Below are 24,958 nucleotides of genomic sequence, written 5' to 3'. Positions count from 1 at the left end.
TGTGGAACAGGGCCTGGCCTCAGAGCATGGATTTCATTGCATGGGTGGTGGGAGCCCTTGAGGTGTTGTGGACTGGGGGTGACAAGGTCAGGACACCCATGTTTTGAAAGGCCAAGTTCAGTGAGGAGCAGGGGCGAGAGCACTGGTGGAGTTGGGGGAGAGGAGGTTGACCTCAGTGGTCTGTGACTTCCCCCAGCGCAGATCCTAGAAGAAAAAAATACTGAGTGGAATCAGAGTAAATAAATTCTGGAGTCCGTAAGAATTGGAAGGGTGGAGTAAAACAGAGTACCCATATTAGCAGACCATGTGGAAGAGAGATGCACCCAGGAGGTGAGAGGAAATTGCCAGTGGGAAGAGGCCTCCAGAGGGTGCTTCCAGAGGCCAAGGAGGTTAGTGTGGGAGCTGGCTCCATGTGGGCACCCCAAAACCAAGAGCTAGACAGACGTGAGGCCACCCCTCCCCTGTCCTTGCTGGGTGCCCCAAGGGCAGCCTTGCCACATGGCCAAGGGAGGACTAGAAGGGCAGACAGCATCAGGGCACAGTGACCAGGCAGTTCGAGGTCCAGGACAGTTGTGGGAGTCGGAGACCACACTGAAGAGGGTTGAAGGGGGAGCAGAAGGGTGGAGTGAGGGGGGCACTGGAAGGGGACCCAGGTGTCCTTGCTATTCAAGATGGCAGAGCACATTTATATGGGGGGACTGGAGATAATAACTGGAAATGCAGAAGGGGATAAGAAGTGGAGGGGTTCCTGAGGAGGAAAGGGGGTCTCAGGTGGAGGGACCCTTCCTCCCTAGGGAGAGATCACGGCCATGGCGATGAAGAAGGGGGCCAGGTGTTTCCCACTTTGTCTCTGGAAGCCCTTGGCTGAGGGGAGGGAGGGGTTCCAAGGAGATCCGGGTTTGAAATGAATTCTGGGAGATGGGGAAAAGACTGGATGGGCTGCCAGGTCTTAAGGTCCCACCCCCTTGGGGAGGACATTCTCCCCATGCTGGCCAGGGGGCATAGTGAGGGGACCTCCTGTGGGCCTCCTAGGAGGCTGGAGTGGGGGCTCCAGCTCAGCGCGGAGGGTGTGAGCTACTGCTCTCCTCCTCCTGCACACCTTGGTAAGTGGCAGCAGGACCCAGCGTCTGACTGCCCTCCCCCACCGTGGGATACCCCTCCCCTCCTGGGGGACCCTGGGACCTGGTCTAATGACCTCACACCCTAACAGGAGGGGCAGCACTGGCAGAGAAGGGAGAAGGGGACCCAGCCCCCAGCAGAGTCAGCCTCCGTCCCCCATTCTGCCCCGCAAGGACACACAGATCTCGGCTGTTGAGGGGAGCTTGCCCGGGCCAGCTGGAGGGCTCCTGACATTTGCCAGGGCGTGGGCGCGGCTGTTTGCGCCCCGAAGCTAGATGTAAAGTACACATCGCGGAGGAAAAGGGTCAAACACCGGGGCGCGGCAACTAGGCAGGTTTTATTGACCAGATGGCCGGCCTGCTGGCAGAAGACATTCCGCCTGCGTCAGGCGTGGGGGCGTGGGCAGGGGCTGCGATCAGGACGGCTCTGGGGAGAGGCGGGGGCTGGCGAAGGCGGTTCCCTGCGCAGACCATGACTGAGCAGGAGACACTCCGAAGGCTCTGGAAAGAACAGAGAGGACCGTGGGAAGAGGGTTGTGCGACCTCCACTACCGCTCCCCCGACTCCCCAGGCTGGAAGAGTAGGGACTGCCCCAGGAAAGCCTTCCTCTACTGGGAGTCGGGGATGGAAAGGTTGTAGGGTGCCCTGTGGGCAGGCAGACGTGCACTCCGGTCTCAGATCTCCCGAGACACCCGCGTCCACTGCTGTCCCCGTCCCCTTCCTCTCCCCGCGTACCTGGCCCGCTCTTCAGAGGTCCAGGAGTAGGATCCCAGCCGCAGCTCCGGTTGGGGCGCGGACTTCGGGGCGCGCGGGCTGCGAGGCGCACTCACCGGGAGCCCTGCGCGGGAGCTTCTGCGTCGCACCTCCCACAGTTTCTGAACTCCGGAGGGAAGCAACAGAGCATCGCGGGCGGCGGGCCCCCCAGAGACGGTGCTTCTGGCAGATGGCCCCTGGGGGGACACGCCCAGGCCGAAGCCGTCCCAGGCAAGGGGCCCGGCAGCCGGGCGCAGTGCGCGGCGCCACACGTAGGGCGAGCGGCGCAGCCCCATTAGCAGGCCCGCGGCGCGGCCCACCGTGTGGTAACGGGGACTCGACACGTGCTTGTACCAGGCGGCGGCGGGCAGCGGCAGCAGCAACAGCAGCAACAGCAATGCGATCAGCCAGCGGCTCGCAGTGGGCCCCCGCCCGGGGCTCCGCACCCCCGTGCCCCGCGCCAGGGTGCTCACGTTGACCGCCGCCCGGAGGGCGGACCAGAAACTGGCTCAGTCGTGTCTGGGCGCGCAGTGTCGGGAAGCTGGAGTGCGGGAGGCTACAGGCTAGGAGTTGGTGCGGGTGGGTCCAGCTATAACTGCTCGGTGGCCCCGCCCCTGCTCGCCCCCGCGGTACCTGAGGGGCTCCCCAAGGGTAGGGGGAGGGATGAAGTGAGAGGAGGAGCCCAGGCTGCGAGGCGGGGACGTGTGTTACTGAAGCACCCTCGCTGAGTGGGCCTCTATGTAGAATTCATCTTGACGCTCTGCTTGGGGCTCCCCTGCTCCCCTCTCTTAGCCCCCCTCTGCCTCTTCCCCCCAAAGAGAGGAACTTCCAGGCATAGGGATGGGGGGACAGGATGTTCCCTGAGCCAGAGCTCTTGCAGGTGGGGCACAAGCAGAGCAAAGACAGGGAGGCCGGCAGAGCCCTACTGGGGTAAAGCAGGAGAGCTGATTGGTGGGGGCCCTCTGCACCACTCAAGACCCCTCTGTGTATGTTCCCCCTGGAGGGTTGTTCCCTGTCCTCGCCTAACACAGCTATCAAATCTGTTCCCACACCCATTCCTCTCCTCCCTAACCCCTAGCTTCTCCCCAACAACCCACTTCCCAGCTGCAGCTGGATGGATGCTTGCAACTGCAAGTTTGGCCGCATCAAACCCTCTCTGAAACAGTGGTTAGGTTAGGCTCCCAGAATAAAGAGTCAGCCCCTCATACTGCCTGGGAAGGATAAGCTCTGCAGTCTTCCAGCCTCCTCTTTGGTTATGATCCCCCCCAAAACCACTTTCTCTGGCCAGGGCAGTCTCAATTCACTTGCCATACCCAACAACCCATGAGTTTGCCCACCTCTGTGCTTCTGTGCCTGGGACATTCCATCCTTTTCAATCTGGAAAACTCCTACTCATCCTTCAGGATCCTGCTTAGATAGCCCTTCTCTGAATAGTCTCCCAGAGTATCCCTCTGTGCCTGCCTGGGCTTAATAGCCCCCTTCCAGAGGACAGGGCCTGACCCATTCTTGCCTGAGTCCTAAACCAGGGAGGATGCAGCCCTCAAAATAATCACACCTCACCCCACCCCCCAGCAACCACACCACTCACGGGGCACATTCTAGATCCCAGACACCAAGGATCCTGAAATATCTTATTTTGATCTCCAAACAATGCCACAACGTGGGACAATTATTGATTCCATCTACCAATGAAGAAACTAAGGCATGGGGAAAATTAACTTGTTCCAGGTCACCTGTTGGGTAAGCACTAGGGGGAGTGGGGCCCAACCTAGACCCCCAGCCTGAGAGTTCCAGTTTGGGGACCCCAGCTGCAGTGCTCAATGGAAACCTCCCATCCCCCTCCGCCTGTCTCTTCAGCAAAAAGGAGGGGTGATCCCGGGGGCATGGGGGAACACAGTCTGAGTCTGTCCTTCCTCTCAGACCTGCATGTTGGAAGAGGAACAGAGGGGCTGAGGGGTGCCGAGTACGGTGTCTGCTTCTGAGGCATGAGGGGCAGAGAGATTCTGGTAATCCCCTGGGGAGCTCTAGAAGCAGCAGCAGCAGCAGCAGCAGCTCTCCCCACAAAGGCCCTGCAGAGCTGCTGAGAAATGTGTCCTGGAGCCCAGTGACCCAGGCTTGATGGTGGTGGGTGTGGGGGGAGGGGTAAGTGCCTCAACCTCTTCTGCCTCAGTTTCCTCATTTGTAAACTGGGGATAATCCCGGTCAGCTTGCTGTGAGTATTAAGAATACAGGCTGGGACTTCCCTAATGGTGCAGTGATTAAGAATCTGCCTGCCAATGCAGGGGACACGGATTCGATCCCTGGTCCGGGAAGATCCCACATGCCGCAGAGCAACTGAGCCCGTGCCCCACAACTACTGAGCCTGTGCTCTACAGCCTGTGAGTCACAACTACTGAGCCCATGAGCCACAACTACTGAAGCCTGGGCGCCTAGAGCCCATGCTCTGCAATGAGAGAAACCACCGCAATGAGAAGCCCGCGCACCACAATGCCCCACTCACCAACTAGAGAAAGCCTGCACTCAGCAACAAAGATCCAATGCAGCCAAAAATAAAAATATAATAAAATAATTTTTTTAAAAAAAGAAAAGAAATCCAGGCTGGGGGACTTCCCTGGTGGTCCAGTGGGTAAGACTCCACGCTCCCAATGCAGGGAGCCTAGGTTCAATCTCTGATCAGGGAACTAGATCCCACATGCATGCCACAACTAAGAAGTCCGCATGCGAAACTAAGACCTGGCGCAGCCTAAATAAATAAATAAATATTAAAAAAAAAAATCCAGGCTGGGCCTTGACATCTTGACACTGTGCCTGGCACACAGTAGGCGCTCTATAAATGGCGTGGCTACCATCTAATTGCTGTTGCTGTTGCTGTTCTAGCGGCTGCCTAGTCCCCTAAATTGTCAGAGAAATCCCTTTGATGGAGGGGTGACAGCGCTGAGACCAGGCAGGGAGGGGGTACAGAGGAAGCCACCTGCGCACCTGGAAGGGCCTGGAGGACCGAAGGGACCAGTGGGCCGAGTGGAAAGCTGCCCCTCCCACCTCTGCCTCACTCTTCTGGGGCCCCTCCACCTTGAGAGCTGCCTAGAGTGCTTGGTGGGCGGGCAGTGTGGCACAAGCGGGCTGCCAGGGTCCCCTGGCACTGCTGCCCCCTCCCTAATAAGGGGATGCAGAGGACTGCAGCCTGGGCAGACAGGGAGCTTCTGCAGGGAGAACGTCATCGATGTGAAATCTGATCAATCATGGCCTATGCTGTAACGGACGTTTCTGCGCAGTTGGAAAATTTAAGAGAACTACAATTAGCAGCATGGTAAATCTGAAAACGCAACGCTGAGCAAAGAAAAAAATGCTCTGCACAATGATACGTTTGGTGTCTGAAGTTTAAATACCGGCAATCCCTCCCACTTGTTTATGACTGCGAACCAGAGAGAGTGAAAATGTCAGGGTGCAGGTGAAGGATGAAGGCCACATTAGGACAGAGCAGGGCGGCTGCCTGTCAGCCGGAGGTGTGTGGAAGGCAGGCAGGCAGGGAGCCCAGGGCTGGGTAAGGGAGAAAAGCACAGAACAACTTGATGGTCCCTGGTGGCTCCTAGTTTGGGGTGCTCAGGAAGAGGGGCTCTGTGCTTTACCTAGCCCTGACCCCAGGGGCCCAGGGACAAATGTCTCTGCCAGCCCTCCCCCATCCAGGACTCTGGAGCCAAAGCCTATTGCCAGAGGAGGTAGTGGCCCTAATGGTCCATAAGAGCTGCCTTGTCTTTCTGGGGCTCACCACTCCTTTCATCCACACACAGCCCCTTCTAGAAGCTGACTGATCATGGCTTCTGACTATTTGCACACCACCTCCCCTGACACTGGACCAAGCCCTCCAGAGACTGGGACCATGTCTGCCTCATACTCACGGCCCCCAACCCAGGCACAGAGCCTGGCTGCCAACAGGAACCCCATCCTAATGACACAGTAAATGAGGAAATCTCTCCGTTTTGTCATTTTAAAAATTATTATATTTTATAATATCAAGGTCATATACGTTATAAGTCAAATGCTAGTATAAGGGACAAAATAAAGCTGTCTCTGTTCCACCCTTTCACATCCCCATCCTGCCCTCCAGGGGCAACTACTTCCAACTCTTTCAGCTATTTTTCCTAGTATTTGCCTCCATATTTTGAAATCATAAACTTAACTGCTACTCTAAAAATGGGTGGTCTTTTTAAGGAGGTATAAGATACTTTGAGTAAAGTGTGCACATCTTAACAATTGCATTTGTTACATATGCCTACACTTGTGTGCCCACAGCCCAGATCAAGGTAGAAAAGATTTCAGCTCCCTAGGGGGCTCCTTTACGCCACTTCCTAGCCAGAAGCACCAGAATAACTCATCTATCACCTTAGATCGGAATTTTCTCAACCTCAGCATGGTTGGCATTTGTGAGGCTGTTCTGGCATGGTAGGATGTTGAGCAGCATCCCTGGCCTTTACTCATTTGTGTAGGCAGCAAAATAGCCCCTCCCCAAAGACATCTATGCCCTAATCCCTGGAACCTGTGAATATTTACTTTACATGGTAAAGGGGAATTAAAGTTGCAGATAAAATTGAGGATGCTAATCCACTGAATTTAATATAAGCAAAGCACCCTGAATTATCCAGGTGAGCCCAATGTAATCTCAAGGGTTCTTTAGCGTGGAGGAGGGAGGAAGAGTCAGAGAAGGAATGGTGACAATGGAAACAGAGGGTGAAGTGATGTGCTTTGCAGAAGGAGGAAGGGCCACGAGCCATGGGATGCAGGCTCCCCCTAGAAGCTGGAAAAGCCAAGGAAATGGATTCTCCTCTAGAGCCTCCAGGAGGAATGCAGCCCACCTTCACCTTGATTTTATCCCAGTGAGATCCATTTTGAATTCCTGAATTCCAGAACTGTAATCTAATGAATTTGGGTTGTTTTAAGCCATTGTTTGTTGTAATTTTTTTACAGCAACAATAGGAAACTAATGCATCAGTAGATGTCAGTAACAATCCCACCCCACTGTGACAACCAAAAATGTCTCCAGACATTTCCACGTCTCCTTGAGGCCAAAATCACTTCCAATTGAGAAACACTAACTGAGATTATAAACTGCTGCTTTTAAATTTACCTTTTTTTTTAGGCATCAAATGGCTTCCTCCTAATTTATTAAATTTATTTATTTATTTTTGGCTACGTTGTGTCTTCATTGCTGTGCGCGGGCTTTTCTCTAGTTGCAGAGAGCAGGGGCTACTCTTCATTGTGGTGTGCAGGCTTCTCATTGCGGTGGCTTCTCTTTGTTGTGGAGCACGGGCTCTAGGCGCGTGGGCTCAGTAGTTGTGGCTCACGGGCTGTAGAGCACAGCCTCAGTAGTTGTGGCACAGGGGCTCCGCAGCATGTGGTATTTTCCTGGACCAGGGCTTGAACCTGTGTCCCCTGCACTGGCAGGCGGATTCTTAACCAATGCGCCACCAGGGAAGTCCCATGGCTTCCTCCTAATTTAGATGAAGCTTTGGCTCTCTCCCACCCCAGTCACCTCACTTCTCATCTCTCCATCCTCCCAATATGATTTTATCATAATTTTTGGTTGACACTAGTCAGCATTTATATTATTCTGACCATGTAAATATTACTCTCTGCTGAGCCAAGTAGTGTACTATAATTACATTTTTTTCTTGTTGATAGCTGTCTTATTATCTTTCTTTCCTTGTTTTTCTATATTCTTAGTTTGTTATTTCCCCCCAAATGCTCCAAGGAGCTCCAAGCTCCTTGCAATAAATTTTCCTGATTCTCAAGCACACAAGGAGATCACCCACCATCAGTTCCTTATTTACTCTGGAAATCTCCCTCTGGGAGCCCTTGGCCTCCTGCTCCAATCTGGACATCCACTCTCTAAGCCTCTGCACAGGCATCATTTGAATGGGGACATGGGAGCTAAATACTTTGTCCTTTTTATGTTGATGGCTTTATGCGTTGATGGAAAGTTATTCTAGGTGTATAATTTGTGGATGGAAATCATATTCCTTCAGAAATTGGAGAGAATTTCTAGCTTCCAGTGTCCCAGGATTGTAAGTCTGATTCTCAATCCATCATGCAGGTTTTTCTCCCTCCTTACCCCCTCCCTCCTGAAGCTCTCAGGCCCTTTGCTTTATCTGTAGTACTCTGGTATTCCATGATGATGTCCCTCACTGAGGGTCTTTTTTACTTGATTGGGTCCTTTAAACGTGGAGACTCATGTCCTTCAGCTCTGGCATATCTTGCCTTATTGGCTCTTTGATAATTTGCGCCTCTCCATTTTCTCTGTTCTCTCTGAAATTCCTTTTAGTTAGATACTACACTGTCTGGATTCAGACTTCTATCTTCTTATTTTCTCTGTTTTCTATCTAGTTGTCTTGTTCTGCTTGCTGAGAGACTTCCTCAACTTTATCTTCCCACTTTGCTCTTGAACTTTTAGTTGTTGTTAGTTTTGTTTTGTTGGACGCGCCATGTGGCATGTGAGGTCTTAGTTCCCCGATGAGGGATCAAACCCATGCCCCCTGCATTGGGAGTGCAGGGTCTTAACCCCTGGACCACCAGGGAAGTCCCTGTTGTTATGTTTTTAATTTTTAATTTCTAAGGGCTCTTTCTTGTTCTCTGCTTTGTGGTTGTTATGGTTGTTCAAGGCATCCTAGTCTCATTTCGTGGAAGGAATATCTTTCTTGTGAATATCATATATATATATAATATATATGTATATAAATTATATATATATAAATTATATATATGTGTATATATATATATATATATATATATATATATATCTCCTTGGAGGGAGGAACATCTCTTGAATCTTTCTCCTCCTTTTTTTTTGCCGTAGGCGGGCCTCTCACTGTTGTGGCCTCTCTCCTTGCAGAGCACAGGCTCCGGACGCGCAGGCTCAGCATGGCTCACGCGCCCAGCCGCTCCGCGGCATGTGGGATCTTCCCAGACCGGGGCACGAACCCGTGTCACCTGCATCGGCAGGCGGACTCTCAACCACTGCACCACCAGGGAAGCCCTCTTTCTCCTCCTTTTAATCTCCACTGCCACTATCCAAGTTCAGATTTTTCCCTCCTATTCTGGGATTGCTTCTGTGGCTTATATATATATAAATATAAATATAAATATATATATAGATATATATGTTTATGATCTGTCTAAAATTTCCTTCTGATCTCTGGGTCTGCTTGTTTTCATCCCTGTATCACACACTGCAGGCTTTCCTCATGAGTCTGGAGATCATTTGTTGCCTGTGCACAGTTGTGAGTGAGACCCTGCAACACTGGTTGGCTGCTCCTTTTTTGGGGGGCATGGCTTGCTGAGTGTGGGCTTCACTGTAGGGCAGCTGGACAGCAGGACAGCTTTTCTTTCTTTCTTTTTTTTTTTGACTTAAAACATTAGGTGTTTATTTTTCTCAAGTAACAAGTCTTGAAGATATTAAAACATTTTCCCTTCAGCGTTATCACATATCTTCTAAGGGATAATGAATGAATAAACGATTTCTCACAATCATTGTATAACTTAGGTTTCTTCCATATATGCATTACTTAGAGGCTTTCTCACATTCTTCACAACCAGTTCTTTTCACTTACCATTTGGTTGTATGTCTTAAAGATTGAGAGTTCACTGAAAGCTACTTTACATGGATATCATTAAAAGGGAGTTTACTGAGCATGAGTTCTCTCATGACACCAAAGGGGTAAGGATTTACTGAAACATTGCCTGCAGACATTGCATTTATAGGGTTTTTCTCCAGTATGTATTCTTTTGTGTGCAATGAGATTACACTTTACACTAACGGATTTTCCACATTGATTACACTCATAGAGTTTCTCTTCCATGTGAGTTCTCATGTGTATTGTAAGGGACACAGGCCTGCTAAAAGCTTTTCCATGCTCACTGCACTTAAAACTTTTCTTGTCCCTGGTATGGATTTTCATATGCCTCCTATGAGATAAGAGACCACGGAATGTTTTCCCACATTCCTTACATTCATGTTTCATTTTCATGTGAATTTTCTTGTGTAAAACGAGGAAAGATTTCACTCTGAAGGCTTTTCCACATCGATTACATGTAAAGGGTTTTTCTCCAGTGTGAATTCTCACATGTTCTTTAAGGCATGAACTATCCCTGAAGGTTTTCCCACAGTCATTGTACTTACAGGGTTTCTCTCCAGTATGAATTTTCTTGTGCCTGATAAAGTTGGAGCTCAGCCTAAAAGCTTTCCCACATTGATCACACTTGTAAGGTTTCTCTCCAGTATGTATCCGCAAGTGTATCTTAAGAGATGACTTACTACTTAGGGCTTTACCACAATGGCTACATTCAATGGATTTCTCTCCAGTGTGGATTGCCTTATGTCTTTTAAAATATGGGAGGATACTGAAGGTTTTCCCACAATCACTGCACATATAGGGTTTCTCTCCAGTATGTGTTATCTGGTTATGGTAAGCCTACAGCTTCTACTGAAGGTTTTGCTGCATTGATTACATTTGTAGGCTTTTTCTCTTGAATGAGTCCCTGAATGTTGTCTGAGAAGTGAGCTATCTCGGAAGGTTTTTCCACAGTCATGGCATTCATAGGGCTTCTCTCTAGTATGAATTCTCTTGTGATGTGTAAGGTAAGAGCTTGAGCTATAGGCTTTCCCACACTGATCACACTTAAATGGTTTTTCTCCAGTGTAGGTTCTCATGTGCAACTTAATGGATGAATGGCTCTGTAATACTTTACCACACTGATTACACTCAAAAGGTTTCTCTCTAATGTGAGTTTTTTCATCCTTCTTAAGGTGTGAGATTGAATTTAAGACTTTCCCCCAGTCACTGCATTCATAGGATGTCTCTTCTGTATGTTGTCTCTTAAGCCCAGCTAAGTTAGAACTCCTGAGGAAGGCATTTTCATCTTTTTTACATTCATAAGATTTTTCCCGAGGAAGAATTCCCTCAGGTGGCTTAAGATGTGAAGAATCTCTAAGGACTTTTGCAGAGTCAAGGTATCGATGGAGTTTCTTGCTAGGGTAAATTTTACTGTGAGTAATGCTAGATTTCACACTCAAGGCTTCAACAATTTCACTGCATTGAATGGGATTGCCTCCAAGAGTTTGTTCCTTCTTGCCATTGAGTGTATATTTCTCCAAAATACCTTGTTTTTGCTGTGGTTGTTTGGCTTTAAGGAGAATCAGCTCATCTGAACAGGTATCTTGATGAATTCTCTCTACTGTCTCCATTTCATCTTCCTGCTCCATCTGGGTGATTAGAGGAGGTTTGCTGAGTTGATGTCTCAGTGAAGCCAAGTTTCTATAGTTCTCCAGCATCACATCTCTGTCCCCTGCAGTGGAAGGGCATAGTCTTTTTTTTTAATTAATTAATTTATTTTTGTCTGCGTTGGGTCTGCGTTGCTGCGCGCAGGCTTTCTCTAGCTGTGGTGAGCGGGGGCTACTCTTTGTTGCGGTGTGCGGGCTTCTCATTGTGGTGGCTTCTCTTGTTGCAGAGCACGGGCTCTAGGCGCACGGGCTTCAGTAGTTGTGGCACGCGGGCTCAGTAGTTGTGGCTCACGGGCTCTAGAGTGCAGGCTCAGTAGTTGTGGTGCATGGGCTTAGTTGCTCCGTGGCATGTGGGATCTTCCCGGAACAGGGCTCGAACCTGTGTCCCCTGCATTGGCAGGCAAATTCTCAACCACTGAGCCACCAGGGAAGCCCAAGGGCATAGTCTTAACCACTGGTCAGCCAGGGAAGTCCTCCAGCCCATTTCTGATTCTAAAGTCCAAGCTCATCCGCTCACAACACACCACCTCTTTTCTAGAAGGGTTCAGATCCGGAGTAGCCTCCTGTGATAGCAGAAGGGAGGTCCTGAGTGTGCCTGGCCCCCAAGGGTAATGAGGAGGCCCCCCAACAGCTGCAGAGACCCAAAGCCCCAGGATTCACAACCGTCCAATCAGCAAACCTGCCCTGATGTTTCTCTGCGTCAAGCCTCCGGGCTCAGCTGGGTGGGCCCAGCCATGAAGAGGACAGGTTCTCTACCCGCCTTTCTATCGGGACTGGGGGAGACCGCTCCTAGTTCAGAGACTGATGTCACCACGTGTTGTCTTTTCTGATAGGGATTGTGTTTGTGAGTGCGCAAGCGCGTGTGTGTGCCCTATGACCACGCCCGTGTGTGTCCCAAATTCAAAAGAAAGATCTGGGTTGGAAAGAGATTTTGGGCTCCTAATAGGGTTGCAAAATATTTAGCAAATAAAAATACAGGACTTCTAGTTAAATTTGAATTTCAGATGAACAACGAGTAACACTTTAGTATAAGTATGACCCATCAATATTTGGAGCATTAAACATTTTGCTCTGGGAGAACAGAGCTGGCCCAAGACTAAGGTCAGAGGAGAGGAGGGCCTGATGCCCGCAGCCCGGCGCCGGACCTGCGGCTGACCTACAACCTGCCCACTCTGCCTAGAGGGCCTGGTGCCGGTGGCGCCGCTCTAGCCGGCGCCTCGCTGAGGCGGAAGTCGTGAGCGCACTTCCGCCAGGTGGGGCCGTTGCTGGGCGGGGCGGTGACGTCGCCCCGGAAGGGGCGGGCCCGCTGGGAGCCAGTCCGTCCCGCGCCGCGCCGCGCCGGCCGGGAGGGGGCCGGATCCCGGACCATGGCGGCGGCGGCGGCCCCGGAGGGGAGGCGCGCGGCCCTGGAGGCGGCGGTGGCGGCACCTGAGCGGGGCGGCGGGAGCTGCGTGCTGTGCTGCGGGGACCTGGAGGCCACGGCGCTGGGCCGCTGCGACCACCCGGTGTGCTATCGCTGCTCCACCAAGATGCGGGTGCTGTGCGAGCAGCGCTACTGCGCCGTGTGCCGCGAGGAGCTGCGCCAGGTGAGCTGCGCTGGCAGGGCCGCGTGTCGGGGCAACTGGGCGGGAGCGGGGGCGCGGCCGGGCGGGGCGGCTGGTCCCCGGAGGCCGGAAGGGGACTTTGCCTTCCTGGTGTCCGGCTGCAGGCCTAGTGGCGCCGGCTTCCAAAAGAGAGGCCTGGCGGGGCCACCCGGGGCGGGGTCCCCATCGTGGGGCCGACTGTGGGGCGTGTGGGGGCGGGAGGCAGGAGGTGGCCGAGCTGATTTGAAGAGGCAGCGGTCCTTGTGGGGACAGAGTCTGGGGGCTTTCCTCCTGAGCCCCGGGAATTCCTGCCGGGCCACAGGAGGGGCATGATCAGAGCAGGAGCTCCTAGACCTGCTCGTCTTGGGAGATTATTCATCAGAGGTCTCCATTCCGGTGGAGGCAACAGGGAAAGTGGGCACCTTCAGTGGCAATCTGTCCTGGAAGCAGAGGGTCAATCTGGGCATTTCCAGCCTAGCTGTGTTTCTGGGCCTTTCTGGGTGACGCTGAGCAAACTCCTTCTGAGAATGGCATTTCTATCTATTAAGTGATGGTTGTACTCACCATCACCACCAGAGGGGAAGGCAGAACCACTGAGGTCTCCTCAGGGTGCTTGGTGGATGGGGATAAAAGTGTTGCGAAGTTTTCCTCCTTCTTGCCGGTTCCACCTGGTGGCGGTGGCGTGGCGGGGGGGCGGGGTGGGGCTCAGCTCCAGAGTGGAGGAGAGGGAGTTTCTGATTGTCCAGACTTGGAAGCCCTAGTGAGGTCAGAGGGCTCCACGGAGCTTTCTCCCACCCTCCCCGCAATGCCAGCTGCTGGCTGGGAGCACCTAGCTGGAGCTCCCTTGGTTTGCTGTGCTTTGAGGTATGTTTGCTTCCAGAGTTGTGAAACGAAAGGAAACGACATCCTTTCTTCACTTTCTTTTTTAAAAGTAGACTTTTATGTTAAAGGAGCCAAGAAAATGCCGTAATCCCATGAGCACTCTGTGGGCACCTACTCTGTGCCCTATCTGAAAAAGACACTTGGAGATGCTGTCAGTCTGTAATGGGGTGGACAGAGATGCACCCGGACCTGGGAGGGATCTGGGGTGCAGGAGCAGTTGGGGAAACCTTGGGTCTGTGACTTAGTCAGAAGGCACCTCCCAACTTCACCAGAGCCTGCCTTGCCTTCCAGTCTTGCATAACGTGATGTAACTCTTGAATGGCCAGGTTTCCCAGCACACCTGTAGCTTCCTTCCAGGCAGGCAGGCAGGCAGGCAGGCACGTGCAGCGGAGGCCCCGGCCCTGGGCACTGCAGGTCTCACTGAGGAAGTAAGCAGACACCTATATATGGGTGTTGTAGCTAGCATCTGGCCTCTCTCATACCTTGTGGGTCCCATACCCTTCAAGGACTCTGTGGCAAGGGGGTGTGGACATGAGCTTTCAGCTGCCTCCAGCTGGGGTGTGGTTTGGCATCAGGTGCCCTGGCCAAGTCTGGCCTTCCTCTCAGGCCTGCTCCTAGTTGCTAGGTAGCAGGAGGGTGTTCTGGGAAGTTTGGGAAGATGATGCTCCTCTCCATTCATCCTGTTTGCGTCTCACTTTTGAACTCTGAACGCCCCTGTATCCCTTCTGTTCCCTTGCTGAGTCCTGCACTGTCCTCTGAATACGTCCTGTGTCCCATGCCTGCTCGGAAATCCCACAGCAGCCCCAAACCCCTGAACCCTGCCTCTCCTCTGTCTCTTTTATGGGACTAAGTCTTTGTAAAAAATTGGGAGGAAAGTGTGCCAAAATGCTTTTTGCGACAGGCCAGCTCCGTTTGCTAGTTAATTCCTACATCTTGACCTGGTGCCTCCCTGTGCCGGCCTGGGTGAGGAGCCAGATCAGTTAGATTGCCCGGCACTTGCTCAGGGTGGAGGCCGAGGCAGGCTCCCAGCTGATGGGTAGCAGCAGCGCTGGTCTTGAGGGCACACTGGCTGAGACTGTTGTCAAGTCCTGGGTTCCTGTCTTCCCTGGTTGTATCTTTCCCCCAGGCCACTTTCTTCTAAAAGACAATTCTTGTCTTACTTTCCACCTTGCTCTGATCCCCGGTGATGTTGAAGAGGCTTGATGGGGCTGCTGTACAAAGTGGGATGTGTCTGAGCTAGGAGGGGCCCTGCAGGCCACCTGGTACAGCCCCACTGCCCCATTTCATAGGTAGGAATTGGGAGGGGAAGCTGAAGGCAGGTCAGGAGGCAGGACCTGCTGATTCAGGCCATGTACTTCTGTTGTCCCTGCCCCCTCTCCACCAACCTGGTCCTGGCCCGCCTCCTCTGAGAGGACCTGCTTGTCCACGTCTGGCTCCTTGGGTCCCTGTACTCTCCCCGTCCAGCCGCTCTCACACTGGTCGTTGCTGACACCCATCCCTGTCCTCTCACGCACTCATTCTCCGTGAGTGCTCGCTGCACGCTGGGAGTGGAGAGCAGCAAGGCCCCAGGCAGAAACCCCTGTGGTGGGGGAGTCTGAGGAGACTTTCGCCCCCATCTGCTTCTCCTCAGGACCTGATCTTGGGGCCCACCCAGAGGCACCCTTGCCCCGTTAGTCATTTACTACCTGGCCCACCCAGGGGCTGCCCAGGGCGGTCCCTCCTCAAGTATCTAGGCCTGGCCTGTACCTCTGTCCTTGGACCCATGATCCCCTCCCATCAGGGTGATCACCAGGGTGGGTGGGTCTTGGGCCACACTGGTTGGATCCCTAATGGGTTCCTGCCCATCCCTGGCCAGGCCAGCATACCCTCATCCTCCTCCATCCATGCAGTTTTGTGTCTCACCTCACCCTCTGCTGAGGGCAGGGACACTGGCCATTCCAGGCTGCACTGCCATCCCATCGTCTGGTGCAGGCCCGGGGGGCCCAGTCCTGGTCCCAGCCTGTCTGTGAGGGGCAGTTAGCATTTCCCCATCCCACCCCCCAGCTCCAAACCTGCTCACCCTCATTCTCAAATGAACACTTTCCTTTCCCAAGCCTCTTCTGTGGTTCCAATCTCTTCCTGAGCCAACCCAGTGTCCCCCTTCTGCCCTGGCTCAGCTGTGCCCAACCTGGGCTGCCCTACCAGACTGCTCGGGAGGGACAGACACCCCACCCAAGCTGACTGTCACTCAGTCCACGGCAAGGGTGCTCACAGCCCAAGGAGAGATACCACCTGTGGTGGATCAGAGCAGACCTCTGAAAGGAGGGTGACGGGGTGAGGGTGGGGCGCGGGCCCTCCTGGCACAGGTTTCTCTGGGAGGGAAGTTGTTCCTCTGCTGAGTCTGTCGAGCTTGGATGCTTGTTGGCAGTTTTGGGGCTCCCCTCGAGGCTGGGGTTATGGGCACCGAGTCCCGGTGGTTAATTCCTTGTGCTCTGTGCTCCTCCAGCAGCATCCTGAGTGGTTCATGGCCCTGCACCTGCAGGCGCCTATCCCCAGGCAGGAACTGGGGTCTGTGCTGGAAAGGTACCCTTGGGAGTGGTTGGAAGGCAGGGCTGGATGTGGGCTTGCTCTAGGAGGGCAGATCCCATGAGAAGAGGCCAGTGGAAGGCTCGGGGACCTTCCCCATGTCCCTTTGGGACTACGGAGAAAACTGGGGCAGAGGGTGCGGAGGGTGACCCTTTGGAGGCAGAGCCAAGACCTCCCTGTGAAGATGGGTCACAGGGTGCAGCTGGGATGAGGTGCGCGCAGCGTGTGGCGGGGGCAGGGGTGGGCAGCCACATTCATCCTGCCCAGCTTTGCCAGACATGGTGACAAGGGGAAGAAAAGCCTGTTGGGGCGCTGCCCATCCCCCCCACCCGCTCTGACCCTCCAGAATGGCTGTGGCTGGACCATGATGCTTCCATTGGGCTCCTGTGGGGGCGGGTGGGGGGCAGGCTTGGTTGTCAGCCTGCTCTCCACACCCCCAAGCATGTCCTCACAAGTAGAGGCTGAGCTCCCCATCTCCTTCTCCAGAGCCCCCAGGGAATCAGTTTTAACCACCCTGCTGTTGGGGATGGTGTAACCACCCACTCTCCCCAGCCAGTCCTACGCTTTCCCAAGTTCATGGCCACCCTGGCCCCAGACATCCTCCCTGACTGGGCCTAAACCTAACAGGGGTGATCTTGATGTGGCCTTTACCAAGGAAAGGCTGTCCCCCTGGGTGTGCTGGTAAGGACTCTGAGCTGAGGCGAGTGGCCAGCTCCAGGCTGGGGGACAGTGGTGGATCGGAAAGGGGCACGGAGAGGAGGAGATGGGCCAGTGTGGTCTTGATGCAAGGGGGAGGGGACAGAGAGAAAGGGGGACTGGAGGATGAGGGAGCCCTGGAGGGAGCAGTGCCCTTGTTGACTCAGAGGGTAGGCCTGAGCCTGTGCGGGGGCCCTGGGGGCCAGGCTGGGGGCATTGGGACAGGGGTCTGGTCATCGTCCAGTGCCAGGGTCTGTGGAGAGGCAGAGCAGGCTGCTGGGCCAGGCTCAGCAGGCTTTACCTGAGAGTGCTGGAGAAGTGGCCAGGCTGCAGAGGTGTCCACAACCAGCACACTAGCTCCTCTGTTTGGCACCCCCAGACAGCCCAGTTAACAGGCAGGAAGCTGGCCAAGAACGGGCGGGGGCCATGACCGAGTCCTGTGGGGGAGCCCTTCTCCCCCTTTGCCATCATGGAAGCATCATGGGTGCGTGGAGGGTAGCCAGGCCTTGACGCATGCAATCTGGCCTGGTAGCATTCACTGTTTCCTTAGCTGCTCCTTGGACTGTGTCTCTCCTTTCTCCTGGTGAAAGTCATCCTGTGCCCAATACCCATGTGATTAAGCCCCGGTTTGCCTGGCTGTCTGATCCCTGTCTCTGCCCCTGGGGCGGCCTCTGTCTCTCTGGCAGGTGCCAGTTTGTGGATGAGTGTGGAGCCGGCTGCCCCCTGGTGGCAAGGCTAGCCGCTGCGTCTCTGTCCTGGCAACCCTAGGTGGGTGGGCTGCGGGTGGGGAGAGGAGACAAGGCTGGCCCAGGCTGGCAGAGGGTGCTTCCTGCTGGGACCTGCCTCAAGCCTCCCAGGAGGGGCCCTGAGTGCCTCCCTTTCTCCTCAGCCTGACGCGTCCATGGTCCGGCTCACCAGTCCCTTTTGCTTTTGGTTTCAGGTGGTCTTTGGGAAGAAGCTTCCTACCTTTGCCACAATCCCTATCCATCAGCTTCAGCATGAGAAGAAGTATGACATCTACTTTGCCGATGGAAAAGTGTTTGCCTTGTACAGGTGAGAGGGGAATTCTCGGCCTGGGTTTCTGAGGGTCTGTGGGATGCTTTGTGGTGGGGACGGACTGTCACCTCCTCTGCTCCTCACATCCCTCAGCGGGGAGGGGGCACTGGTGTGGTGCAGATGTCAAGGCTAGGTGGCTGGTTTCTATCATTGGTTTTCTCTACTGTAACGGGGGATGCTCACAGTCCCCCTCCTGGGGTGGTGGTAAAGAGGGGGCAGTGGGCGACAAGGGGTGAATTCAGGGAAGGCACACAGCCCTGCTTTCTGGGGCTTTTTGAGGTGGTCAGGAGCTCCTGCAAATCAAGCTCTTAGCCTATGGCGGAAAAACCTCATAAAGGGATACAGTTGTTTTGGGGGTGGTCCTCATCTTCCAGGTGAGGGGGCAGGCACCTGTGTGGGCTCAGTCATCATGTCCATCTGATGCAGGGGTCAGTCTCCCGGATCGTGGACCCAGCCCCACCCCGTGGCCTTGTTCAGCTCAGGCCCTGGGCCCAGCACCATCTGGCTCAGTGGTCAGAGTGCTGAAATGCACGGTGGGGCAGGAGTGCCCATCCTCCTGGCTCCTGCTTCCAGGGCATCTGCAGGGGCGTTGGGTGAGGGGCCGTGGGGTGGTTCTAGTGCCCCTCTGGACAGTGATGCTGAGTGCCTTCGGGGGCACTGGTGGCTCTCGATGTCTCCCTAGGCAGCTGCTGCAGCACGAGTGCCCACGGTGTCCTGAGCTGCCACCTTTTGGCCTCTTTGGGGACCTGGAGCAGCATATGCGGAAGCAACATGAGCTATTCTGCTGCAAGCTGTGCCTCAAACACCTCAAGGTGAACCCTACCCCATGGCACCTGCCTGGGGATCAGGCATTCAGGGAGCACCTGGTGGAGGTGGGTGGAGGCCAGGCCCAGTAGAGGCCGGCACAGGGTGCTCAGCCAGACAGCTGTGAGCGGCTTGTTGCTGCCTCTGGCCCTGGACAGGCCAGATCCCCAGGGTTTCCCAGCATCCCCAGCTCTCCTGCCTCACAGAGCCTGCCAGGCTGCTGGTGTCTGGGGCTCTGGGGCAGAACTGATGCCACAGGGTCCCCTGCATTGTCGGGCCGTGGGAAGGGGCAGGAGGCCTGGGAGCCCCCACCCCATTCCCAGCCCCCCATTCCATGCAGATCTTCACATATGAGCGCAAGTGGTACTCGCGCAAGGACCTGGCTCGGCACCGCATGCAGGGGGACCCTGACGACACGTCGCACCGTGGGCATCCGCTCTGCAAGTTCTGTGACGAGCGCTACCTGGACAACGACGAGCTGCTCAAGCACCTGCGTCGCGACCACTACTTCTGCCACTTCTGCGACTCAGACGGGGCCCAGGACTACTACAGGTGGGAGTGGGCGCACGGCAACCTTGGGACACCCAAGCGGGCTGGGCGAGGGCCCCTGCTGACACCCGGTTTCCGGCAGCGACTACGCGTATCTGCGTGAGCACTTCCGAGAAAAGCACTTTCTGTGCGAGGAGGGTCGCTGCAGCACCGAGCAGTTCACCCACGCATTCCGTACGGAGATCGACCTCAAGGCCCACAAGATGGCCTGCCACAGCCGGAGCCGTGCCGAGGCCCGCCAGAACCGCCAGATCGACCTGCAGTTCAGCTACACGCCGCGGCACTCGCGCCGGAACGAGGGTGAGCGGGGCCCGCCCTGCCGAGCGGGGGCCCCAAGGCAGGGCTCACGTTGCGGAGCCCTGCTCTGGAGGCCTCAGACCCAGGTGCTGATCTGACCCCTCACGTGTGAGCGGGGACAAGGGACAAGCCTGTTGAGCCTGTGTCCCCCCAGCCCATTGAGGAGCCCCAAGCACCTGAGCATGTTGGGACAGGGAGCTCTTCACTGGCTCCTGAGGGTTCTCAGATCTGCTGTTCTGGGGTCCCTGGGACTCTTCCCCAGGTCAGGAGGATGACTGAGTGCCCACTGTGTGTAGGTCCCTCCTGGGACTGTGGGGCCAGCAGGCCCAGGCCCCTCTCCCAGCCCAGTTCTTGCTCTGACCTGGTGCCTAGGCTAGAGGCCCAGGACCACTATGAACCCTGAGAGGTGTCTGTGCCCATACCCCAGGTTCAGGTGCTATGGTGGGTGGGGAGGCCTCTGCTGTCTAAGCCAGAGCACTGGCCTCGGTCTGGCCTGGGCCCGTGACGGGCTGTGTGCTGGCCGCAGGGGTCGTTGGTGGCGAGGACTACGAGGAGTTGGACAGGTACAACCGCCAGGGCCGCACGGGCCGGGCCAGTGGTCGTGGAGCCCAGCAGAGCCGCCGAGGAAGCTGGAGGTACAAGAGGTGGGAGGATTTGCGTGCCGCCAGGACTTAACGTTCTCCTGGCACCACCCCTGAGGCGGTGGCAGCAGCCAACAGCTGGGCTGGGGATAGGCACCGCTGTCAGGGGACTTTGGCTTTCTGGCCTCTGGTGTCCTGGGCATGGCAACAGGTCTGCTAGGTGTCCTCAGTGAGGATTCCTTCACTTTCCCCTAGTTTTAGCCAGAGACACTTGGACCCTGCAGATTGGGGTGGTAAGGGGGGTCCTGGGTCATTGGGGGTTCAGTGCAGTTGTGCCATGAAGCCCCAGCGTGGCAGGCACGCACTCAGGCTGGGCTGCCCCCGATGGCCGGGCTGGATCGAGGCATCTGTGGACCCCAAATGCTACCCCAGAGAACAGGGCCGGGTGTTGCCCAGGGAGCCGAAGCTTGAGGCTGGCAGGTGGATGGTCCAGCTCCCTCCACAGCGCCCTCTCCTGGACAGGGAGGCTGGGCTGGCACCGGTCCCGCTGGCTCCTGGCAGGCAGCCTCCTGGTGTCCAGGCTTCCCAGGGGCAAGGCCCCTCCCCAGCCCCTCATCCTGCATGTCACTGTAGTCCTGGGCCTTGCCCAGCCTGAAGTCATCCCCATCCCAGGGAAGAAGAAGACCGAGAAGTGGCAGCTGCCATCCGGGCCTCGGTGGCCGCGCAGCAGCAACAGCAGCAGCAGCAGCAGCAGGACACACGCAGGAGTGAGGACCAGGAGGAGGGCAGCAGGCCCAGGAAGGAGGAGGCAGGTGCGCGGGGTCCTGAGGAGCCCCGGGGCCCCTGGCGCCCGCCCCGGACTCAGGGCGAAGGCCCAGGTGAGTGGGCCTTCCCTGTAGGCAACTCTACTCTGGTGCAGGAGGTGGGAGGTGGGCTCCTGACCAGCGTGGCGGTGCCCGGACTCGCAGGGCCTCCACCCACAAGGCCAGTGAGAACCCGTGTGCTCGCCAGTCACCCCACAGGGTCTGATCCTGCCCTTCAGCGTTGGTCAGCCCTGACCTAGGGTTCTTTTGTGTCTTGTAGGCTCCAAGGAAGCCTCAATAAATGGTCCTGTGAGCCAAGAGGCCTTGCCAGCAACTGGCTCGGCTGCAGGAGCCACATTTCCAAGGTACATGTGTGCACGAACCGGGGCTCCTATGTAAGGTGGGTGGAGGGTGGCCGCCGGGCAGGCCAGGGCCTGGCAGGCCACTGACCCCTCTCCTCTTCTCGGCACAGTGCTCTCCCGCCCCCCACTTCGAAGCTCAAGGACGAAGACTTCCCCAGTCTCTGTGCCTCCACTTCTTCCCCCTGCTCCGCAGCAGCTTCCCTGGGCCCCGTGGGGCTGGCGCTGGCCTACTCTGTCCCCGCCAGGGGCAGGAGCACCTTCCAGGAGGAGGACTTTCCTGCCCTGGTGTCCTCTGCCTCCAAGCCCAGCACTGCCCCCACCAGTCTCATCTCTGCCTGGAACAGCAGTGGTAGCAAGAAGGTGGCGCATCCCGCCCCAGGGGCCCAGTCTGCCAGCGGGGGAAGCCAGCCCCCCAGGAAGGCTGGGAAGGGGGGTAAGGGTGGTAAAAAGAGCGGACTGCCCCGCGCGGAGGAGGAGGAGGAGGAGGATGGCCGCTCCAGCCTCACCACCCAGGAGGTGCGGGGCGTGCCCACGACAGTCGCCGTTTCTTCCCTGCTGGCTGTGGCCTCCACCCAGACCTTCACCAAGGTCGGCAAGAAGAAGAAGGTGGGCTCCGAGAAGTCGGGTGCCTCATCTCCCCCGCCACTGCCCCCTGACAAAGATGGGCCCCCCGGGGCTGAGCAGGCCCCCGCGGCCCCCACTGGCAGAGCTGAGGGGTCAGCTGCTGTCATCGTCAACGGACACACAGAGGGGCTGGTCCCAGCTCGGAGCATCCCCAAGGAACCCCCTGGGCTCCCGAGGCCCCTGGGGCCCCTCCCCTGCCCCATGCCCCAGGAAGACTTCCCAGCGCTCTGCGGCCCCTGCCCACCCAGGATGCCCCCGCCCCCAGGTATGTGTGCCTGGCTCAGGCCTGCTTTTGGGCATCTGGGAAGGGGCCAGGTTTTTGAGTCAGGCTGGAGCCCCTGGGCCCAAGAGGAGCATAGCCCGAGGTTGTGCAGGTGCAGGTGGGGAGAGATGAGCCTGTGTGGTGGTTTCCAGCTTCCTTGGAAACCTGACGGCCAAGTCTGGATGCAGGCTCCATGTCTGTGAGCGGCGTGACTTTGGTCTGCCACATAACTTCTCTGCATCCTTTTATTTATTTTTGGCTGTGTTGGGTCTTCGTTTCTGTGCACGGGCTTTCTCTGGTTGCGGCGAGCGGGGGCCGCTCCTCATCGCGGTGTGTGGGCCTCTCACTGTCGCGGCCTCTCTTGTTGTGGAGCACAGGCTCCAGACGCGCAGGCTCAGTAGTTGTGGCTCACGGGCCTAGTTGCTCTGCGGCATGTGGGATCTTCCCAGACCAGGGCTCGAACCTGTGACCCCTGCACTGGCAGGCAGATTCTCAGCCACTGCACCACCAGGGAAGCCCCTAGCACTCTCTTGAGATGAAGGCAAAAATGAGTTAACTTAGGCCAGCATTTGCCATGAGGGAGCACAGCATGCATGCCGGCTCTTGGCATCATCAGGCCCTGAGCCTGCTTTGTGGGGGAGATGCGGTTGTGGACAAAGCCTGACCCTGACCCTGGTGAGATGGGCAGCTTATGGGAAGTGGGGGACGAAGGCTTGTCTGCCTGGCCAGCGGGGGTCACGTCCTGAGATCTTGCTGTGTGCCCCCCCATCCTCCACAGGCTTCAACACCGTGGTGCTCCTGAAGGGCGCTCCGCCTCCACCTCCACCGGGTCTGGTGCCCCCTGTCAGCAAGCCACCCCCTGGCTTCTCTGGCCTTCTGCCTAGCCCCCACCCGGCCTGTGTCCCCAGCACTACGACCACCACGAAAGCGTAAGTGTGGGTGGGCCACCTGGCCTCATGCCCCTGTGGGGGGAGTGCCCTCACCTTGGGCCACTCCAAAGGCTGAAGCCTCCACCTCCTCCCCATGTCCTGATTCCAAACCCAGGCCAACACCCGTGCCACGGGCCTACCTGATCCCCGAGAACTTCCGGGAAAGGAACCTGCAGCTCATCCAGTCCATCAAGGACTTTCTGCAGAGCGACGAGGCCTGCTTCAGCAAGTTCAAGAGCCACTCGGGGCAGTTCAGACAGGTCAGGCAGGCGGGGGTGTGGGGGCCAGCCCGGCCACCTGGGGCCCAGGCCTGGGCCAGGTGTGACTGGGTCTGGCTCTGGGTGGCAGGGCGTGATCTCCGCAGCCCAGTATTACAAAAGCTGCCGGGACCTGCTGGGGGAAAACTTCCAGAAGATCTTCAACGAGCTGCTGGTGCTCCTGCCCGACACGGCCAAGCAGCAGGAGCTGCTGTCTGCACACACAGGCTTTCGAGGCCGTGAGAGGCCTCCCAGCACCAAGGCCAAGAAGAGCAAGAAGAGTGCATGGCAGGCCAGCACCCAGCAGGCGGGCCTGGACTGCTGCGTGTGCCCCACCTGCCAGCAGGTGCTCGCGCACGGTGATGTCAACAGCCACCAGGCGCTGCACGCTGCCCGGGACGACGACTTCCCCTCCCTGCAGGCCATCGCCAGGATCCTCACGTAGCTCCGGACGTAGCTCCTGCCAGCGCAGGCAGGAGCCGCCACACCCATGAGCCTCCTTTCTCCCTCCTCCTCCCTCTGGGCTGCCAGGCAGCCAGGTGAGGCCCTGGTGAGGCCACCCGCTCAGGCCCCTCAGCTGGCCGGCCTGCCAGGGATCACCAGGAAGGCCCGCACCACCCTGTCAGCACACCGTCATGCAGGAGTCCATCTGGATTTCTCCTGGGAACTGGAGAAAGACCCCTGCCTCAGCAGCAGGCTGGTCTGGGTTTACATTCTCATGCTTTTGGAAGGTGCTGGGGAGGGAAGGGCTGGGATGCCAGGACCTGTGTGTGCTGTCAGAGCCGGTGGCCACGGTGGCCCAATCTGGGACCGCCTGAGCCTCAGGGCTGCGGCACCGTGGTCCCTGAGCTGTGGGGCCAGGGGTGCTGGAGTCACATGTTGAGTGTGTTGTGTAAACAGTTGGCTGTTTCATTATTCAAGAACGTTCAGGATTAAAAGCAGACACGAAATCGTGCTACTTGAAGTTGAATCTTTTTACGAGACTAGCTGAAACTGGGATCTCAAATTGCCTCTGACCTTTTATAAGACAGTTTATCTTCAAATAAATTTATTTTGCAATAATGCACATAGCTGAGCTTCTCTGCCTTCCGGGGTCACCCCACTCATAGTTGTCAGACACTACAGCTCAGGTGGTCACCAGTGAGTGCTGGGGCGGGGAAGACCTGTGGGGAGAGCTGGGCTTGCTCACAGGAAGAAGCAGCCAACCCTGGGCTCCAGTCCTGGAGGTCGAGCACCGCCCAAGCCTTCCAGGAGTAGAGACAGCCATGCTTGACCTACACTGTGTACCCAGTAAAACTATTCTTCCAGAACCTGGGAGTAACACAGACTTGAGGTTTCAATCCATAGACCAGTGAAGGAGCTACTAAAGATCAACAAGAACAATTTAGAAACAGTGCAGGGCATATCTGAAATACTGAAAGAAAATAATTTGTACTTAATTATTTGGATCCAGTATTTTGAAAAGGAACCAGACACCCAGTGAATTCTCTCCTTTCTGCCACAAACACATGTAAATAGTAGGAAAAAAGGTCTAAACACATAGCTACATCCAAATAAGGCAACATC

The 24,958-nt window shown here is 56.1% G+C and overlaps 2 protein-coding genes across 3 annotated transcripts; one reads left to right on the top strand and one right to left on the bottom strand.

Annotated features, from left to right (window-relative positions):
- Window positions 1-1,453: 1,453 nt before the first annotated feature.
- On the bottom strand, window positions 1,454-12,511 carry NPW (neuropeptide W). Its single transcript, XM_060124786.1, is given in 4 exon segments — window positions 1,454-1,619; window positions 1,854-2,361; window positions 2,364-2,412; window positions 12,314-12,511. Coding segments are annotated over 4 exon segments (840 nt in total). The 3' UTR covers window positions 1,454-1,534.
- Window positions 12,475-24,347, top strand: ZNF598 (zinc finger protein 598, E3 ubiquitin ligase). 2 transcript variants are annotated; one of them, XM_060123257.1, is made up of 12 exons: window positions 12,475-12,728; window positions 17,809-17,921; window positions 18,607-18,736; window positions 19,069-19,280; window positions 19,360-19,577; window positions 20,101-20,209; window positions 20,828-21,033; window positions 21,239-21,323; window positions 21,431-22,209; window positions 22,985-23,135; window positions 23,251-23,395; window positions 23,484-24,347. In XM_060123257.1, the coding sequence occupies exons 1-12, from the start codon at window positions 12,510-12,512 to the stop codon at window positions 23,835-23,837; spliced, it is 2,721 nt and encodes a 906-aa protein (XP_059979240.1). In that variant the 5' UTR covers window positions 12,475-12,509; the 3' UTR covers window positions 23,838-24,347. The 2 variants fall into 2 exon arrangements, with proteins under 2 accessions (XP_059979240.1, XP_059979239.1); XM_060123256.1 differs by having other exon boundaries at window positions 20,101-20,218.
- The last annotated feature ends 611 nt before the right edge of the window (window positions 24,348-24,958 follow it).

This window comes from Lagenorhynchus albirostris, chromosome 15 (genome assembly GCF_949774975.1).
Source record: "Lagenorhynchus albirostris chromosome 15, mLagAlb1.1, whole genome shotgun sequence".
In the NCBI taxonomy this organism is placed as follows: domain Eukaryota; kingdom Metazoa; phylum Chordata; class Mammalia; order Artiodactyla; family Delphinidae; genus Lagenorhynchus; species Lagenorhynchus albirostris.
Note: the sequence above shows the minus strand (reverse complement) of the source record. Positions and strands in the feature narration are given on the sequence as shown.